The sequence below is a fragment of the Lutjanus erythropterus genome, chromosome 3, assembly GCF_056507025.1.
Source record: "Lutjanus erythropterus isolate fLutEry1 chromosome 3, fLutEry1.hap2, whole genome shotgun sequence".
In the NCBI taxonomy this organism is placed as follows: domain Eukaryota; kingdom Metazoa; phylum Chordata; class Actinopteri; order Lutjaniformes; family Lutjanidae; genus Lutjanus; species Lutjanus erythropterus.
This window is the reverse complement of record NC_139319.1, coordinates 19,141,709-19,161,852: the sequence shown is the minus strand read 5'-3', so window position 1 is coordinate 19,161,852 and position 20,144 is coordinate 19,141,709. Positions and strand designations below refer to the sequence as shown.

Here is a 20,144-nt window from a genome sequence, read left to right as displayed (position 1 = left end):
AGACTGTTTTGTATGAGTTGCCAAGTTTCCAAGGTAATGTCTGTAGAGGTGTCTGCCTTCTCTTATATATAATGGAACTAGATGGCACCTGGCCTGTGGTGCTCCAAGCGCCCGAAAAATACATTTGAAAAACTCAACAGTGATGTCTCTTTCCAGAAATCATGCCCTGGATACTCAAGTTAATCTACAGACTTTGTTGTAAGCAAGGTCTGTAGATTAACTCAGCACCTCAGACCAAAACAGTTTGGATGGATAAGTAGCACTACAAGTAAGAAGAAAAATATTTTGGTTTTGGGGTTAACTGTCTATTTAAGGCATTGTTGTCAATAAAGACTGAAAAGGATGGCATCAACTGCATCAGATTTTCTCTTACTGGTCTGCTTTGTAAAATGAAAATACTAAGAACTAGGGTTGCAAATTTTGTGCACATTTCCTGAACTGATAGTTGAAAACAATTCATGAATTGATTAATCAGTTAATAATCAGCAAGGTATAAAACACTTTTTTCCCCTCTATTTTTTCTCATTTTTTTTTTTAAAAGATTATTTTTTGAGCTTTTTTAGCCTTTATTTGATAGCACAGCTTTAGACAGACAGGAAATGGGGGAGAGAGAAGGGGGAAGACATGCAGCAAAGGGCCACTACCAGACAAAATAAAACAGTTAATGCTATTTATAAATTATTGAGTAATTATCTATTAATACATTTAAATAATTGGTTAAATTCTTAATGGTGATTAATTGATTAATGATCAATCCTTAAGAACAAGACTATGCTCTAGCTGTTTGCAGCTCTGTACCTGTTTGTACTGCAGGGCAGCAGTGCTACGAGCTAAGTGCTAACTTCAGTATGCTAAAGCAGGTATAATGTTGAACATGGCCACCAACTTGGTTTAATGTATCAGGATGCTAACATTTGCTAATTAACACCTAACAAAGTTTGTAGGTGTTTGGTCACAAACAACAATTAAAAAAAAAAAAAAGACTTGATAATAGTGCTAGAGGAAAAGTCAGGGGACAAGTCTGAGTCTGAGGTAAAGTCTGAGGAGGACATGACTGTTGGTACCAAATTTCTGAAGCTCATGATGGCACCAAAGTCAGGAGGATTCATCCTCTGGGAACCATTAATGTCTGTACAAAATTGTGTCCCAGTCCATCCAGTAGATGTTGAGATATTTCACTGGATAAATGAAACATTAACATCTGCTGAGGGCACTAGAAAATGTTCATTAGACTTCCTCCTCTGGAGACCACGAGTATCTGTTCCAGACTCTGTGACCTTGCATCCAGTGGTTGTTGAGATATTTCAGTTTGGACCAAAGTGGTGGACAGACAGACAGACTGACTGACTAACATCCTCTGAGCCACGACGCTAAGTGTGGCTAAACAGCAAACAGTTCTGCAGCTGTAAGTTAAAGGAATAGTCACCTGAAATAAAGATATTATAAAACATACGTCAAGTCAAATAGACCACAGCTTCACTTTGACATGAAATAGTAAACAGGTGTTACTAATGATACTAATTAACTAACAGACTCAGTGTGTTAATATTGTGCATGTTGCCTCACTGAAAAAGCTCTGATATATTAAATTGATGTATCAGGTATTGGTATGACTGTTAACACCTTTGTTTACTATGTCATATCAATATGCCTACCGTGAAAAAGCTCTGTTGTAAAAGCTAATTGTTCATTCTATTAACCACTAACTACACCAAAGACAGAGGGAATTCTTGGTATATTATTTATTGTCAAAGTATATGTGGAGAAAAAAAAAACAATCATGTAAATCTATCATAAATAATTACTAAAAAATACACAAGAGCCTTTGAAATGTAAATAAATCAAAAAACATCTTAAGTTACACTGCATACCTCTGTAATAAAAAATAATCAAATATATAACAAACATGAAAAATCTACTCTCCATAATCAAACTATAAAATGTGGATTTACATGAATGTTTTGACAATTCATGATCTTGGAAGCAGACAAACCATAGTGAGTGTAGTGGTTGATAGGAGTCTTAGCAGCACTGTGTCTATATGAAGGTAACTGTGTATTGTGGATATATTTAGATTTTCTCTTGAGTCCTTTGCAAACTACTCAAAACCTTCTCATCATCACCAAGACATACAGCTAATACATATTTTATTTAAACATACGGTATGCAAAAATACACAAACACAAAGTGATAAAAATGCAGAGCATCTTCAGCTGTGTAATCTAAAGTAAAACAATGAAATAAAACTGTCAGCACATTCAGTTGCGTAGACCTCCAATGGAGACAGCTTGTAATAAAATATAGCATTACCACATTGAAATGTAGTCATAAAAAACGGGCAAGTAGTGGATTCAGTGAATATGACAGGCAGGAACATTATCCACCTTTACAAAAACGTAAACCAGATTCACGTCTCACACTAATAGCTGATGAGACATTCATTTAGGAGCAGAAACAAAACCGCACCATATTTACCAGTCATACAGCATGAGTGTGCAGACACTGGGATGTTGCTCATTTGTTTGGTGCCCGAGGCCTGGAAAACCCTTGAGGCTATAAATACAGAGTGATTCATGTGTTCCTGCAGCATGGCAAACATCAGGAGCTGACCGGCAGATAGAGAGACAAAGAGAGCCACTCGGTGGCTAAAGGGAAGCTCAAGTGTCTGAGGTGTGAAAGCACACAAAGAGTCTCTTAAATTGTCTTCGCTCAGCGGATGAAGACAGGTGAGGTCAGAGTGTACTCTCATAGGTGACAGGAGTCTCATTGTCATCTTCACCTCCTGCTGCAGTGCCTACAGGGACGACAGAGGAGACAGACAGAGAGAGGAAAAGACATTAGTAAAAACATTGGCGAAAGACTGATCACCTGCTATTCAAATTCTACAGTCCAGCTGAAGTCAATTGAAAGAAAACCAAAAAAGTTGGGACGCAATTTAAAACATAAAAACAGAATGTAATGTGTGAAAACTTCTTGACCTATATTCAGTTGAGTACAAAGACAAAATATTTAATGTTCAAACGGGTTAACTATTGTTTTTTTTTTGTAAATATACACTTATTCTGAATTTGACATCATCTTAGGCTTTGGGAAACCGATGAACAGTTTTCATCATTTTCATTTTCACTTTCAAGTAAACAAACAAACAAAAAAAACTGAAGACAACCATGAGTTGCACTTTTGCACTGTGGTTACCTGCCACAATGCCACTGTTGTGTGGATGTAAAAGATGTGAAGGTATGAGTAACAGGGTAAACAGAGGCACACTAAAGCTATGCAAATCCTTGCATCTATCACAAAGGCGAAACAGAGTAAAGCTTTAGAGGAAAGAATATTCACTACTCACACTACTAGGAGGCAAGGTTTGACGGGGGTGTGTTGAACTGAGTTTGAATTGTTGAATGTAGGACGTTACCTACCTAAGAAAAAAGCTGATAAAGTGGGTTTGACTCGCTCACCACAGACAGAATTCTTTGGTTTCTGGAGCAGGCGAGGTCCAGCGAGCCCTATGACAAGAGCTCCTACAGGAGCTGTGAGGAGGATGGACAGCACGGCCACCGTCAGCACGTCCATTCCATACTTCTGCAGCTGCTGGTCGTTTCTCATCCTGGCCATGTCTAAAGCTCTGGAGCCTATGGCTGCCTGATGAAGACAATACATCAGTTTTTCCTTTTTATTATCACCACAAGAGAACTCTTGAAATAATAAAAAAAACACAAGTATCTTCACTTTTAATGTTTTATGGTTAAAATAAAAATATTTGCAAATATGTATTACGAGAAAAAGACTTGCTGAAGAAATAGCCTAAACTGAGCACAATGTTAAACCTTTTTGACTGTTTTTTTTATGTTTTCTTACTTTTAGAATAGTTGACTAGCCTAAAATTTTAAATTTCCATTTAATCAACAGGGAATCTAGTCTTTAAGAACATCCCTGGATCACATACCTGCACTGTGGCTTTGGGCATCCATGCCAGGGCTATGAATATTTTTTCCCGCATGTTAAAGCCCGCACACAACACACAGACAAAGGTGAACAGGACTCGAACCAGCAGGGCAATGAGCAGCGAGGCTATACCCAAGCCTAAACAGACAAGAGTCACACAGAGATGTTATACCACATTAATAAAGAGATACACACTCCTATAAAAAATACAACAACAACAAAATAACATATTATCAGTATTTCCTCTCAACAGCTGTGGGCAAGGAGGGGCTCAGTCATAGAAGACTGAAAACCACAGAGGCTGCCTGAGTGATTATCAGCAGGTTATGTACAATAACCTACCGAGAGATATCTTGTAACTGTGCTGCATGTACTCATATGCCTGTATCATCCACTTACATCTTGAAAGTAATTTTATAGTGTAAAATACAAGAAAAAAAAGCTAAAAAACTATTTCCTGAGGATTACATTTATACATTTTATGTATGGCATTTGCTTTATAAACAAAACTTAGACAAAAAAAATTTTAAAGGGATTATCTATAATAAAAACTACGTATTTAATGAACACTTTTTCAGTACAAAAATCTATTGTATTCAGTGTGGGGCAAACAAAAACTATCAAACTGTAGTCTACAAAACTACTAGCTACTTCACAATGAAAAGTGGGTAAACTACATCTAAACTACTCTTAAAATTATTAGCCTGTCAAACTAAAACCACTTTCAAAAAATAGTTAAACTACATCCAAACTACATTAGAGGAACTTATCACAGTTTGGAATCTCATATTGTTACATGGAGATATGACTGAACTAACACTGAGTTAAGTGTAAGTGTGTTTGATTTAGAGAGAATGGGGCAGTCCAGTCCTCACTGAGGCAGCCCAAGGATGTGTTTTAAGGAGAGGATAGGGAGCATTCGTTGCGGTGGAATCAGGAAAATGCTTTATTTCTTGGGAAATTCATAGTATTTGATGGCAGTCATCTTGGAAACAAACCACAGGTGATTTTAATCAAATAGCTGGTGACAACCATGGCCAATGAGCTGTGGCACTGTGCCATATTTTATGGTAAAAAATGTATACCGTGACTGTGTAGTTTATAATTAACAACTACTAATTAACAACTAATAAAATAAAAAAAAAAACAAACTGAAATTTGAATGTATCCTACCTACTGCAAAATGTAGCTAAACTAGTTATTAGAGATGCACCGATTTCAATTTTCTTGGCCAATTCCGATTTTCAGTCTTTCTAAGAACTGTAACTGACAGCATTCACAAACATTTTTGCAGTTTTTCTTGTAAAAATGAAATGGGATGTTCATAATAAGACACTGACTATTAAATATTCATTAAATACTATTTAAATTTTCTCCAAAGTCCTCCAGGTTACAGCCAGACCTTATTATAGTTTTATATTAAGATTATGAAACGGGTGAACATGATTTCGCAAGACTGACGCGGTGCAACAGTTTGCTGCAGTAAAACTTTGCCATGAGAAAATCAGATGCGGAAGTTAAAAGAGTCTGGATGAGAAAATGTTTGAGGAGACGCATCAACACAGGTTTTTTTATTCTCCAGCCAGAACAGGAGGTGAGATTTTAACTGTCCCTCTGTGAACAGCAGTCTGCTGCTGGCTAACATTAGCCTGAAGAGCTAGAGAGTTTACAGCTGTTTTGTGACATTGTCAGCTGCTCTGTCTTATTGTAGATTGTCTGTCTTCTCTTTATCCTGTTCTTGGAATTTGTTGCTAACACCAACTTCAAGCAAGCATGTGTCTGAGTGTGTGTAGCTGTGATCAGCGCTGTGGTGATATCACGGTCAGTTTATCTGCTGCGCACATGACGTGACCATCGTGCAGAACACGTGTGACAATGACCGGCACAGAATCGGATATGTGACGCTGACCGGCCCAATTCTGAGCACTGCCGCTTTATCAGTGCAAATCTACTAGTTATTGAAGTACATGCAGTTATGTACAGTAACAACACCCCAACACTGATTATATCTCTGTGTCAGAACACTAAAGGCCACACAGTAGAACAACATTAAAGTACAGGGTCAGTGGGTTTGTTTTTGAACTGAAGTGCATGTGCAACACTAGCATAGCATGCAGCACCTGCAAAAAGAACTGAAACCATATGAATAAATTTTCAAAAGGATGAACAGCCTGCATTCTAGCGGGTAGAGCTTGAGGTTTTAATAATGCTCAGCCACATCTGCTCTTCTCATATCTTTTAAAAGCAACACAGTTAATGAGCTTTTAATGAGCTAAGAAGACAGTTCAGGTGGATTTTTTCCCAAAGCACACATTTAGTGTACAACCTTTCAAATATATACAGTATATCAACACTACAAATGTGTTCCTAGAGAAGATGATGCTCTGAAGTCATGTCACAGTCAAGTCAAGTCTAATTTTATTTGTATAGCCCCAATATCACAAGTCACAATTTGCCTCAGGGGGCTTTACAATCTGTACAGCTACAACCCAGATAACAAAGTGTTATGCTACAATTACAGCTACGTGCAGGACACCAAAATACGTTATTTTTGCCATTTGTTCTGACATGAATAAGATTACTTTTTGGGAGAAATCTAAGATCTGTTTCCCAAGGAACACTCATACAGGAATGTGGAATTAATGAAGGCAAACACAGACTCAGGTTTTGATATTTACTGGACACAGACAGAGAGATACAACTCTCCAGGGGCTTCTTTTTTGGCTATGCAAATATATTTACATCCATACAGATGCATTTGAATCTCTCACAGTGATAGCGGGCATGCGTGCATGTGTGCATGTGTGGGTGGGGCCTGGGGGGTTCGTCTCACCAACTGTGTGTCCCTCCAGCTCAGAGACTCGAATCTCTGCTCCTATGAGTCCAAAGAGTAGAGGCTGAAACACGTCCCACGCCCACCCGACCACTTCCTCCACACGCGCCTGTGGACAAAGACAGAAATGTTTATCTTTGACATGCAGCAGTGTGAACACAATTACTAATGTTCGGATGAAAGTCCTACTGCGCAAACTAGTAACATGGTAAATAGTATTATTCAATAATCCATTATGAAATATATTTTCCTGTCAAGTTAACCTTGTGAAAGCTCCGCTCTAAAGATGGATAATTGTGAATACAGACCTGAAAAAAATACTATATGTGTTACAGATATGGCAGATGCTTGTTATTACCTTTTCTGTCCCCCAGCCGAGGCCTGCCAGGAAGGCCAACACCAGGGTGCAGAGACCTCCAGAACCAGGAAACCCTGCCACACCGCTGCCGAACACGGCGAAGACAGACAGACCCAGCACCAAGAAGGATCGCTTCATTATGATGTGTTTCTAAAAGAAAAAGACAGATAATGAAAGTGAATGATTGAATATAAAATATTTTATCATAATGAAATCTATAAACAACGTGCTCCATACATACATACAGTAACATATGAGATATTAGGTAGCAAATATTAAGTAGCTGATGATGAGGCTGCAACTAAGTATTATGAGTTTAATTCTGACTCTTTGAGGGGCCGGATCAAAACATGTCACATCCTTATCTCACTTTAACTGAAATAACTAATTAACTATTTTGATAATTAGCATTTTTCTTGAAAAAATACTTCAAGGTTCCAGCTTAAATATTTTATGAGTTTCCTTTTAATTACTTATCTGCTAATACTGATAGTATACTGATGCCAGAGCTCTCTTTTCTTTATTGTTAATTATTATTATTATTATCATTAGTAGTAGTAGCAAGATTACATGAGGCTGAAGATGAACTTCAGTTTAGTGGTGACAAGTTCTGTGTCAGTTGATGTTGATAGACTGTGTTTATTTTCACATGTAGTCACAGTGTTCACCATCTGGGAAACTTGTTTAGTGTTCAACCATTGTGGAGCGCCGTAGGATTCTGGCTTGTGGAGTTCACACGTGCTGCAGATACTAATAGGCTCGTTCGAGATGAACTGCTTCTCGCCTGGAAAGCAGACGAGATCAGGCGGTCGCAGCACGAGGTGGAGACAAAAAGCTGCAGTCAAGTCAGACAGTTTCCAGCAGACTTCGGGCAACATACAGGAAATGACACTAACATCCTAGATCAGCTGTCAGCTACCTGAAGGACACAAATTTAACCAGCATTCATTGCGTGGCAATCACCAGTGATCAGTTCTGCGCAGACCTGGCTCATCTCGAACACATCTAATGTTGAGAGAGAGCCCATTTGCATAATTCCCATAATGCATTGCTGAGAATTTAAGTTCCAAACTGCAAGTGTTATGTTTTGCTGGTGTTTTTAATGTACAGTAACAACTGTACATTCATGTCATTTTTGTGCTGTTTTAAAGATTTTTGCGTGAGGGGTCTAATACATTTCACCACTCCAGCTGGACTAAAAGAAATAAAACATGGTCACTAACCTCAGCAAACTCTGTGTGCTTTAAACCAAAAGCTGTACAACACCTGGGAAGTCTTTGTATTAGTATATACCATATTATAGCAGCACACTCAATTGAAGTGGTATGTGACGCAAACATCAGCGCAAGTGAAAACAGCATAAGAATAGATGTTTCAGGTTCTTAACGATTCCTAAAGAACCTGTATTGTGGAACTAGTATCCAACGCTATCCATCACTTTCCTGTATACTGCGTGTGTACATGTTCTTGTCTTAAGTACTCAGACGTCATCATCACAAGTGAAAGACTTAGTTGACTTCTTTCACAAGCATTTGTTCGTTCTGTCATACATAGGCTGTGGTGTCAACTGGTGTAAGGATGACTAAGCAATAGTAAAACTAATAGCATGGTAATACAGTAAGAGCATGCTTACCTGGTCAACACTAGGAAAGTACTGGATGAGGAAGCCAAGAAGAATCCCAGCAACCATCCCACCAGCCACCTCCAGTATGCCTCTCAGCAGGTTGTACCAGGTGGAGCCTAGAAGGATCAGCAGAGGAAATATACAATTAATATAATAAAACTTTCATGAACCAACTGCCCTAAAATGTGCAAACAACAAACATTTATGACAGTAGCTTGGTAAACATTGATAGTATTATTTAGTGTTTTAAATGCAGTTTAGTGCAACCTTACAAAGGCTCTATTCTGTGGTGTACTGGAATCATAAAACACAAAATTCACTGTCAGTGATATGAGTACACAGTACACTGACACCCTCTGCTGAGCTCCTGACAAACTACAGATAAAAATCATTTATATCACATGCTTCTCAGTGTTGACCTTACAGAACCTGCGGCCACTCCCCTGTAGATAAAGGTGGTGAATTCAAGAAAACACATGAAAAAAACAAACACACGCACTTCCACAGATTACCTGTGGCGAATGCCATGCCCAAGCATGTGGTAAACCCTGTGATGGCAAGAATGTCGTCAAAGCTGCCTGCAGCCATCAGCAGGGTAGGGATGCCCTGCTCCACGCCATAACCATCCTTCTGCAGCAGCAGCATGGAGGGAACCACCACCGCTGGAGACACAGCGCCCAGCACAAAGCTACAATGTAGAGGAGACAGATTGTTTAGAAATCCTACAGAAACAAATAAAGACTTTGGAAAACTTAAGAAAGCCTTTATATTTCATTGTTTCCCCTAGGTTAACTAGGGGAGTAGATTGGCTGTGGGGAACTGAACAGAACAGAACATAATACAGAACCCTGAACCTGAACAACCAAACAAAGAAGTCTTCAAGCATTTTATTTTATTTCACAGTGATCCAATCAGAACTATTTTGTTGCTCTGGTCAGGACTAGCTTCCGTCCCACCAGCAGCAGGGCTTCTAGCATCTTCTCCACTGTCTCTTGATTCAGGTTGCATGCATTTAAAAAACACAGATATTTGAAAGGAATGTCAGATGCTTTATGGGGGGTGGGGGCTCATAGTAGTTGGAAACGCTAGATTTGAAGAGAGGTAAAAGCATGACATATAGCAGGGCTATTCATTTGAAAGTGGGACAAATAGAAAAATCACTGGGGTTTGAGTGCAACACAGAATACTTTGTAAATTAATGGCTACAAATAACTCTTACAGTATAATGTTGATAGATAAATTCCTCTGCCCTCAGGAAAACTTACAAAAAACTAGACATGATTTGACTTATAGCACGTCTTCATTTTGTATTCTTTCACCACAGGAATGCATTGGTTGCACAATAAACACATTGGTATATAGCTTGTTGTGGCTGACAAATTAAATTAATACTCATCAGTTCATTTACTCTCTAATTAGTGACTTTCAAAATCAAATTTATGTGTCTCAGTTTCAGACATTTGAAGGGGATGGCAAGTGTTGAGAAGGTGTAATCCTACTGCAGCCAATCACAACACAAAGGTGCTTTAAAAAGACATAACCAATATCAAATTGGTTCAGATCGTACAGTCTTGTTCAGATGTCTCAAAGTAGCTCATTTAAATGGGCTGTAACTGGCCTGCTGGCCACTAGTTTAATAGCCCTGATGTATAGTTTATACTGGAGCTGTATGTGGCTCTTTTGCCCCTCTCCAGAGGCTTTGACAAAAAAAATTAAATGAAAATGAATAACAGTTTTTATTTTAAAATTTAATGTTCACTTATTGTTGTTGGTCTAAACTGATTCTTATATTCTCCAATTGTAAAAATATGTAGTCTATACACTGACTGTTTTTTTAATATTCTGCCAACTGAAATGTGCGTCACAGACGCTGTCTATGGCTCAGCGCCTTTTCCACTTTGAGAAAAATGGAGAATTTAATATTTGTGGCTCCAGACAGATTTGTTTTTCTTTTTCAGCCAAAAATGGCTCTTTTGATAGTAAAGGTTACAGAACCCTGGTATAAACTGTAACTGAGACGTGATACCGGACCTAAAATTTGATACACTGATTTTGATTCTCTAATTATTTTACAAAGACTTAAAAAAAAGGACTAAACAGAAAATTCCCATGCTGTTTTATGCTGACAATTATCTTCACCCTCAAAAACTGACATTTGTTTTGGGCAGTACAAAAATATTTGTATTGGCCCCCATCCACCCTTTACCAGCTGATAAGCTGTGTGTGTGTGTGGGGAAGGGGGAGGGGGGGGCAAACAGTGGAGAAGGCTGATATCTCAAGCTTCATTTAAACTACTGACAAATTATGACGAGGCAGAAATATAAAGGCTTTGAAGTTTATTTTTGAGTGTTACGCCAGCAAAAAAACTCAAAACAAAGCAACACTCATCAACCAAAGATCCATCTTGATGGAAATAGTTGTATTTTTTCCTATTGCTCAACCCTATCAGACATCAGACAAGAGGTTGTAATGTGATCTAGTGACTCTGGGAATGTTGTGTTTTCCATTCTCTTCTTCGTGGGAACATGTTCCATGTAGGTACAGTGCGTTGTACTGTGTTAGTCTAACTTATCTTTGTCATCAAAGTTCAACCTTCTAGGTTTTATTTCTTCTAATACTTGACATTGTCACTCTGCTGCTGCTTCAGAGGAGTAAAATGCTGCTGAGAGCTAAACTGTCTGCTCATACACCAAATAATGGAAGTTGTGAAAAAATAATTCACTGTCTTTCTGTACGGCTGATTCTACAGGTCTTTCTTATAAGTCAATGTGTATTGGAACAACAGGATAAAACAGACAGGAGCTTACAATTATAGACAGAAAGAACAGTTCAATTAAGAATTATAAATAAGTAATAAGGGAATAAATATTTTTTTATATGAGCTGGTGTACTTATTAAAAAAAATCTATGACAACATGTGTTGGCGGTGAAGGTGAAATCTGAGGTGGAGTGGTTGCTAAACAAGTTTCGACTCTTGTTTTTTAGCTGCATCATTACAGAGCAATGTAACATCATGGCAGTTGGTGAAATTTACAAACTGAGTCTCAAAATCACCTCAAGCAACAAAACTAACTGTGATTGAAGCGGAGAGGGGTTATAGAAACAGAGGGCAGCGCAGTCTGGCAGGAGACACCCTCCATGTTTAGCTGGGATTTTATACGTGAACTATGAGCAGTATGCACACAGTGAACTGAAAAAATAGGAACAAATGAATCTTCAAACATACAACATTCTGGAGTAAGTACAGGCCCAGAAATTTATCAGAAATATTACAGAACAAACTGACCCTGTTGAGTCTAAATCACTCTGTGCTTTGCAGGACTTTCAACCTAACTTGTCTCTTATATTTGATTCCTACTGGTTATGAAACAAAGAATGCTCAGAGGAGCTGTGCCTGCCTGCCTGCCTGCCTGTCTGTCCTAAACTTACTGTAAAGATAATACACAGTTTTACACAGTATAGAATGGAGAGTGGAGATAGAGAGGCAGAGTAAACAGTGTTGTATTTACCCAAGGATGAAGCCCCACACCCAGGGCAGGCCCATGAGGAAGTGAGAGATCAGAGCTGTGGTGCAAGCCTCTATGATGCAGGGCCCGCAGGCAACACGTACACACACTGCCTTTAGCTTCTTTAGAGCCTGACAACAAAAACACATGCATCATAAACTTGTATCAGTAATCAATTAACTTCACTGACTTGACTGACAGAGATTAAAAGAGGATTAACAAGTGCAAGTGATGTTTGGTCGTACTGAATGATCTGTTGATTGATTGATTGAAACTTGCTTTTCCTCATATCATATCACTGGGAATTTACTACTTTGGATTTTTCGACAGCTGGTTACGTAAGTTAAGCAATTGAAAGACATAATTTTGGGTTCTGGTAAGCTCTGATTATTAGATATATGAGATTTTGTAATTATACATTTACTTTTGAGAATATGTAAAATTAATGACAGGGATCATACTGTTTTTTAAGGGTAAAACTCAAGTACTTTCAAAGTACCTAATCTAAAAATTTTCAGACTCTGAAAACATTTATCAACACATCAATTGTTACTATAAATCCAATTGCAAAATGAAATGAAATTTGCAGAATTCATTCATACCTGCAGTAATAAATTTATATTGTCACTTTTTTTTATTTTACCATCTATTAACTCTGAATGTATGTTTTGATCATGATTATTTAATGTTTGCAAATTTCAATGAGAGACAAACAAATCTGACTACATGACTGCTTCATTTCAAATAGTAGATGTTTCATTTACATGAGTGATGACACCCGACCAGAAACCAGACTGTTGAATATCAAGCATTTTTCCAGGAGTATATTCAAATCCAAGCATATTTCTAACTTTAACTGTTAACATTAAGCATTGTCAAGACTTTAAAGATGAGAGTCATAAGCACAGAGATGAGACTAGCATATCATTATTATATGTCTCTCTAAACATTTCTGTGTGCAGATATGAAAGTGGAGTGTGTGTCATACCGTGGGATCCAACCCCAGACCTGCTCGGGCCAGAATGACAGCCAGAGCGATGTTCCTCAGTGATGCAGACCACCTGTAGTCAATGGAAATCCCTTGTGATACAACTGGAATGTTTCTCAGCAGGAACCCCATCAGCAGCATACCTGCAACACAGCAGAGGGTGTAAGAGAGGAAAGACAGAAAGATGATCCTTAAAGACTGACTCTCACACAAATCAGAGCCAGAATGAGCACCGCCTGTTGCTTTTTGAACTTACAGTGGTTATCATGGACACCTGAGACGCTAAGACCTGCTGTGAGCACGTCTTATAGCACTAATAAATCAAGTTTCAACAAGATCCAAACCTTTACAAACTCACAAGTCACCTGCCAGTTCTCATGACTGAGAATTCTACATTACAATGATACACCAGATCATTAAGAATCATGAAAATTACATTAAACTTAAGTTCTTTATAATTACAGCTTTAAATTTTGTAGAAGCCAAAGTCAATTGTTTATTAATATTATTTAATACATGTTCATATTTACTTATATGTGTTTCTACTTAGTTATATTTCATTCATTTGGTGCTGCAGGAAATACACACACTTGCTGTTAGGAACAGACTGCAAAAACTTGAGGGCACTTTGGGGCAGCTAGTAGTCCCTGAGCAGAGCGGTGCTACACAGTTTTCCAACCGTACTGTGAATGTGTTTAGAGTGCGCCACTAAAAATGTTGGCAAATTTTGACCAAATGCTTTGTTCTTACCAACTTTATTATGACGCAGGAACATGTATCAATAAAACCTTTTGCTTTCATCTACTTGACGTGTGGGTGTGAGGTGTGTACACAGGATAAGAAACACGTGTCGACTCAAGGTTTACACACCGTACCAAGTTTTGGATCCTACAGATGTGTTATCAATATTTTTAATCAACTGCAAAAAGGGGAAAAATACATAAAGAGCAAATATTAAAAACTGTGGGGAAAGGGTACTTCACATTTAAAATTCAAATTCACTAAACTCTTCTACCATTGTAATTTTAGTGTTTTATCATCACACAACTCTCCTCTTATCAAAAATATATTTCAAATTACAGACACTGAAGTGGTAAACAAGAGTACTCTCTTGAGGAAGACCACAGGAAAATAAAGTTTATGGAGAAATCAACTCCACTCTATCTTACTTGAACTTCAATCTACTTCATGATGTTATTTGCAAATAAGGAGCGGCTCCCGCTTCCTTGATTTTTTATCTTGTTAGGGGTGCAGCTCTGGGCTTATGATTTCCATTTCTAGATTCATAACGCCAGGAACCACTGCATTTCATTATCCCCTAACCAATTTTGCACCAGCAGTTTATGTGGAAATGACTAAGAACGGAACAAGTGAGTAACATGATTGTACAGTTTATCATTAACTCCCTTCTGACCCCATGCCTTTCTTTAATATCAATGACAAAAAAATGAATTAGTCACTAGATTCCTTTGTTATATGCCCCCAAATGAATATATGCATGTCTTAAAGATATATAATACTCCCAATACTTACAGTTAATCAATTACAACATATTTGACAAAATCATGTAAATCAAAAATCTTTGAAATATATTTGAGTTTAGTTTTAGATTATTTTAAGCGCATCTAATGTGATGCAGAAAACTTGGACAGATCTTGCTCTAATACTGAGTTTAATTACCTATTGCAAACACAATTCTTTGTACTGTACATACAGAATACAGCTGAAGTAGCCTGTCAGCTAATGCTTGCCTCCTAAGTGAATAATTGTGTGGAAGACATCACACAAGAAGTGAGAGATCATTGTCATGACAACACTGTGTGCTGATCACCAACTCAACCCGCCATTCTCTAACCTTTAAGAAATACTTCCTGCTTCATGCTGATATCTGTGACTGATTTGAACTATGGTGGTAAATGAGGGTTTCACAGTCAAACCTTTATGTAATCTGTCTAATTTCCCTTTTCAAATAAGCAGCTTTAACACTGACACTGGAAGATGACATATTGTGTTACTAAATATCACCTTGGTGGAGGCACCTGTGTAACTGAATGCTTATATAAATACACCACGGCATAACCACTAAATCCTCGGCCTTAGCCTTACCAAGGAGTGGGGGGAACGGTGGAAGTTTGGGCAGACGGACGAGAGCCACCAATTTGCCACCGATGAGTGCACAGATGAAGAGGATTGTGATGCCAAACAGGTTTCCTCCTGGAAGACATTCATCCTCTGTGATGGACCACACAACTCCAAAGAGCACAGCTGCCAACAGGACTGGACGGGACACAAGAGGCGGACATTAGATTATTATATCACTGATTAGCAATAATGCATGCATGATTTTATTGGCTTTTCAAATGAGTGGGGTGATGAACATTTTATTGCCTCCGCCAAGGAGGGTTTGTTTGTTATTTTGTCTGTTTCTCAGGAGAATTTCGGGAAAATGACTTTTCATGGAACTTTATGGATGTCCAAGTGCCAACCTGCATGTGACCTTCAGGTAGTTTTGTTGTGCTATAATTGTCAACCAGTCAAAGTTCTTCCAAAGTAAGCAATTTAATAACAGGGCTACTAAAAGCTTATTATTGATTAGCTACTTATCTCTGTGAATACAATTTCTGATGTGAACATAACTTTATCAGTGGTAGTATGAGTATATGTGTATATATAGGTGTGTGTTTATTCACCAACAACATTGCTGATAGTTCAAGGTATACATCTGCATTTTTTCCACAGTCTTGTATGAAAGAGCAAATTGACATGCAACTCATTTCCTGTGTAAGAACTCGAGCTCCCACATTGCTTACGTTTAGTGATGAGAGAGGCTAGAAGGCCTCTTGGCGGACATGGACAAAATCTGCGGAGCAAGGGGCAGCAGACCACTGGTGGGTCTGTGTTGGTTCCAGCATCCACCACAGGGTTTCGAGGAATAAAATAGGTGGTTTCCTCTGTGACATTTGGAGTGGAACAGCGTCGTACCACCACCTGGATCTGGTTCACATTTAGATGCTGGGGAAGGATCAGAATATGCACAAGAAACAGTCGGTGATCGCATTTATCTGGTGGACAAAATATTCTGTTAGATGCCTTCAAGGGTAATTCAAGAATTTTTAAACTTGGGCCATACTGTTTTCCTACATAATTTGAGGTCTAAGTGACTAACAGGTATAAAATATATCGGTTTGTTTGTGTCTGTTATTGTATGACTTTGGTGTTTTAGAACATTTAACTAACTGATCGAGCCAGAACAACTCCCAAATACTGCAAGTAAAATCACTGCTTTTGGTAAGGGGCATATTTGACACCAAGGACCTCACTACCACCTGAGACAGTCTACTGGACCAGTCCCAAAGCTTTTTGTACCCATTTGTCATTTAGACCCCTTTAACACTGAAGCAATGCATGATAAAATAAGTATTTTTCCCTCACAAGCTCTATTTTTTACATGTTGGAATATCTTGCTTTTAAAAACAGACCTGATTTCCTTTACCTACTACATAAATATGCAGATTAGTGTAAAAATCAAAAAGTTTTTGTGCCTAAAAATCACCATTGACAGCAATATACAACATATTACTGATATCTGGCCTTAAAGAAGTGGCTGAACATCATACACCAGTAGTTCTCAAACTTCAGAAGCTTAAAACACTCTACATCTCTTTTTCTTTCAAATCAGTCATTAACAATATTTGGGGAAGCAACTAATAAAAAGGACCCAAGTTGAATTTTAGTGAAATAAAGGTCAGCACAATAGCACCAGCAAACTCTTTTTGATTTTCCCTACATGAATCACATTAATTCAACTTAGTTTCACTCCTTATTTTCCCTCTGGTCATCCACACCCCACCTGCAGTAGCTCTGTGCACCACCAGTGGGGCCAACCCCCAGTTTGAGAACCCCTGCTTACACAGAACACCAGAGCCAAGGTGTCACACTGACACAAAGATGAATACACTGGTCATGTTAAGATAAAAAAAAAATTAAAAAAACTAGATGTCCCTGTGGCAGCAATTAAAGAGGTTACAGGGACAAAAGTGTTGTGCCCTATCACTGTTATTGACACAGAGGTATGTCATTCCAGCAGAGAACAAGATACAGTTTCTTGGCAAATAATAGAATGGAGATATGAACTCTTTGTCATACTGCTCAGGCTACATTGGCTCACAATTTTGACTTTGCCTCGGGTGGCATTTGAATTAAGTTTCACCTTAGATTTACTTATAGCAACAAATGATTAACAAACTATCTATGTTGTACGATTAATTTTACAAGACTAGAGAACAGTAATTTAAAACAGTAGGCTATTAAAGTAACACAGCGGCCTCATGCAAGAGACAAAGATGCAAGGCCACATGACAGCAACAACATAATTTTTGTATCTTAAAATATCTTAGTTAGTGAATATAAAAATCTTAAAAAATCTTTTTGCCTACCAAAAACAAGACTTACTGTCAGTCTCATTAATACACTTTTCAGTCTTGTCATGGGAATAAAAACTGAATATAATTAGGTTAAAGGGCTGTAACAAACAATTATTTTCACTATCAATTAATCTGTCAGTAATTCTTTTGATTCGTTGTTTCGTCTATGAAATGGGTGAAAAATGTTGATTGGTGTGTACTAAAGCCCAAGATGACCAGCTCAAATTTCTTATTTTGTCCCCAACACAAATATATTCATTTTATTGTCATACAGAACCTAAAGAACTAAAGACACCAGAAAATATTCACTTTTAGGAAAGCTGAAATCAGAGAATTTAACTTTTTTTTTTTACTACTAAAAGTTTTCTTAAATATGACTGAAACCCATCAATCTATTATCAAAATAACTAACGATTTATTGAATAGCTGACAACTAAGGAATTAATCGTTGCAGCTCTACCAGGTTAAAAGAAAATATTATTATTAGTAAAATACTATACCTCCACATGATTTGCTGCAGGTAAAGCAATCCTGTCCAGCAGTGGGCTGGGTGCTGGACTGGGTGCTGGACTAGGCGCCGGACTGGGTGCCGGGCTCGGCTCCGGGGTAATAAGTTTGGGCTGGGCATCAGGTTTGGGCTGGGTGTCCTCCATGGTAATGGGCTACAGTATTTCTGGTCCACTCTGCTCTGTAATCACAGTACATCAAGCTGAGGGGTGGGGTTGGCCATTGATGGGCAGTTCCTTCACTTCGGCTTCTATATGTCCAGCTCTGACCAGAGGCTCCTATTCATACAACACAGGTTTATCAAAAGGGAAACAAATTATTATTTACTTAATAACAGAGAACAGTGGTATTGGCACAGGTGTGGAAATGGCATGGAATGATAAGGTTAATCTCACACACACACAGACCTGTTTTGTTTAGTTTAACAGATGCTGTACTGAGAGGGAAAAGAACATTAACCAGGCTTCAAGCCACATGGTTCCTGTCTGCATGAGGATATGAGGCTACTATGTAGCCACATGCTGGCTGCTGTACTTGTACCTCTGTTAACTTAAACATGGTGCAGTACTATTAAGTAGTGGAGGTGTGACTTATTACAATGGGCAAATACTATACTCTGCCATGGTTTGAATAGCTTTACTTCGAGGTATGTTACACACAAGCGTTGACAAGTTATATAGCTACATTAAACTAACGCTACTACAATGTTTTGACAGTTGCTTGTGGCAACAGACGCTTGGTAATCCAATTGTGAACAGACCACACTAATCAATGCTTACAGCTCGACCATATGGCACTAGCTAGCGTTAGCTCAAGTACATTAACGCTACTGCAGATGCAAAGGCAAGTAGGTTAGAGTTAACTAGCAACTGACAACGGAACGGTAGCCACGTAGCTAACCAGCGAAGCACAGCAAACACATGAAGTTGGGCTGCGCTGCCGTTAGGTGCAGTCAGTGTACACACGTGCAGTACGGGGGACGGAGACAACTGGAACCACGGCTACAGTAATTAGCTCGTGAAGAGCCAAATCCACGCCTAACGATAAACCTAACCATGAACCTATTATCGGACAAGACCGTGCTGTCTCAGTAGCGGCAACTAACCACATATTTCCTCATATTAGATAAAGTACTGTACTGGGAATAGACCTACAAAATGAACATTGAGCTGGTGATAACGTCATAGCCAGCCAGAGCGTTTAACGAGTCACTACTTTACGTAGACCTACGTCAACGGTGACTCGAGCGCCATGGACTAACGTTAGACTGTTTAGGCGCTATATTAACCCGGACATCTTCAACGTCTGATTTTGGTAAATACAACAAATCTCAGTTAAACTCTCAACTCGGCGTATAAAAATCTAATTTTCGCGTAGAAATGTGAGCGTTGCTGTCCGATATTGGATTCATCGCTAGTAGCTGTGTGTGCGCTTCCTACCAACAGCTGTCAGTGAACTCACCACGGTAGCTTGCTACTAGAAACCGCGCATGACCTCCTCTATCGGCGTTTCCTAACTATGTAAGTAACGAAAGAAAAAGCAGCTCACCTCAAATCCTAAACATTGTCATCGCATGTCAGTGGCAGCGTTTCTGGCACCCATGTGGCAATAGACCAGCTGGGAAATGGGTATCAGGCGGATTAGTGATGGCCAAGTATGTACCGCGCACAAGAGCGCTGTTTGGTTGAGGGGGGTGGTTAGGTTAAATGGAGAAGTCACTCAAAGGTATTAGTCAAGTCGTTTTAATAGATAGAAATGATTAATATTTCACAATATATCAAATTCAAAATCTGACGAATTGATTTGTAAAACATTTAACCAGGGATATTTATTAAAGGTTGAGCTCCTAGCTGTGATAAAGTCAATTTATTAGTGTCATTACATACAGTAATAATTTACCATTGCACAGCATAGATTTAAGTTGCAGGATATGTTAAATGTCTCCCACAGAGTCAGTTA

At 38.5% G+C, this 20,144-nt stretch overlaps 1 protein-coding gene across 2 annotated transcripts; it reads right to left on the bottom strand.

Annotated features, from left to right (window-relative positions):
* Positions 1–1,727: 1,727 nt before the first annotated feature.
* On the bottom strand, positions 1,728–19,528 carry LOC146329932 (sodium/hydrogen exchanger 9B2). Of its 2 annotated transcripts, none has more exons than XM_084715311.1 (12): positions 18,179–19,528; positions 16,065–16,266; positions 15,361–15,531; positions 13,255–13,397; positions 12,270–12,397; positions 9,273–9,448; positions 8,770–8,876; positions 7,137–7,286; positions 6,779–6,887; positions 3,947–4,083; positions 3,420–3,642; positions 1,728–2,794 (listed from the first exon to the last, which is right to left on the bottom strand). In XM_084715311.1, the coding sequence occupies exons 1-12, from the start codon at positions 18,329–18,331 to the stop codon at positions 2,733–2,735; spliced, it is 1,761 nt and encodes a 586-aa protein (XP_084571437.1). In that variant the 5' UTR covers positions 18,332–19,528; the 3' UTR covers positions 1,728–2,732. The 2 variants fall into 2 exon arrangements, with proteins under 2 accessions (XP_084571437.1, XP_084571438.1); XM_084715312.1 differs by having other exon boundaries at positions 3,459–3,642.
* Positions 19,529–20,144: the final 616 nt, after the last annotated feature.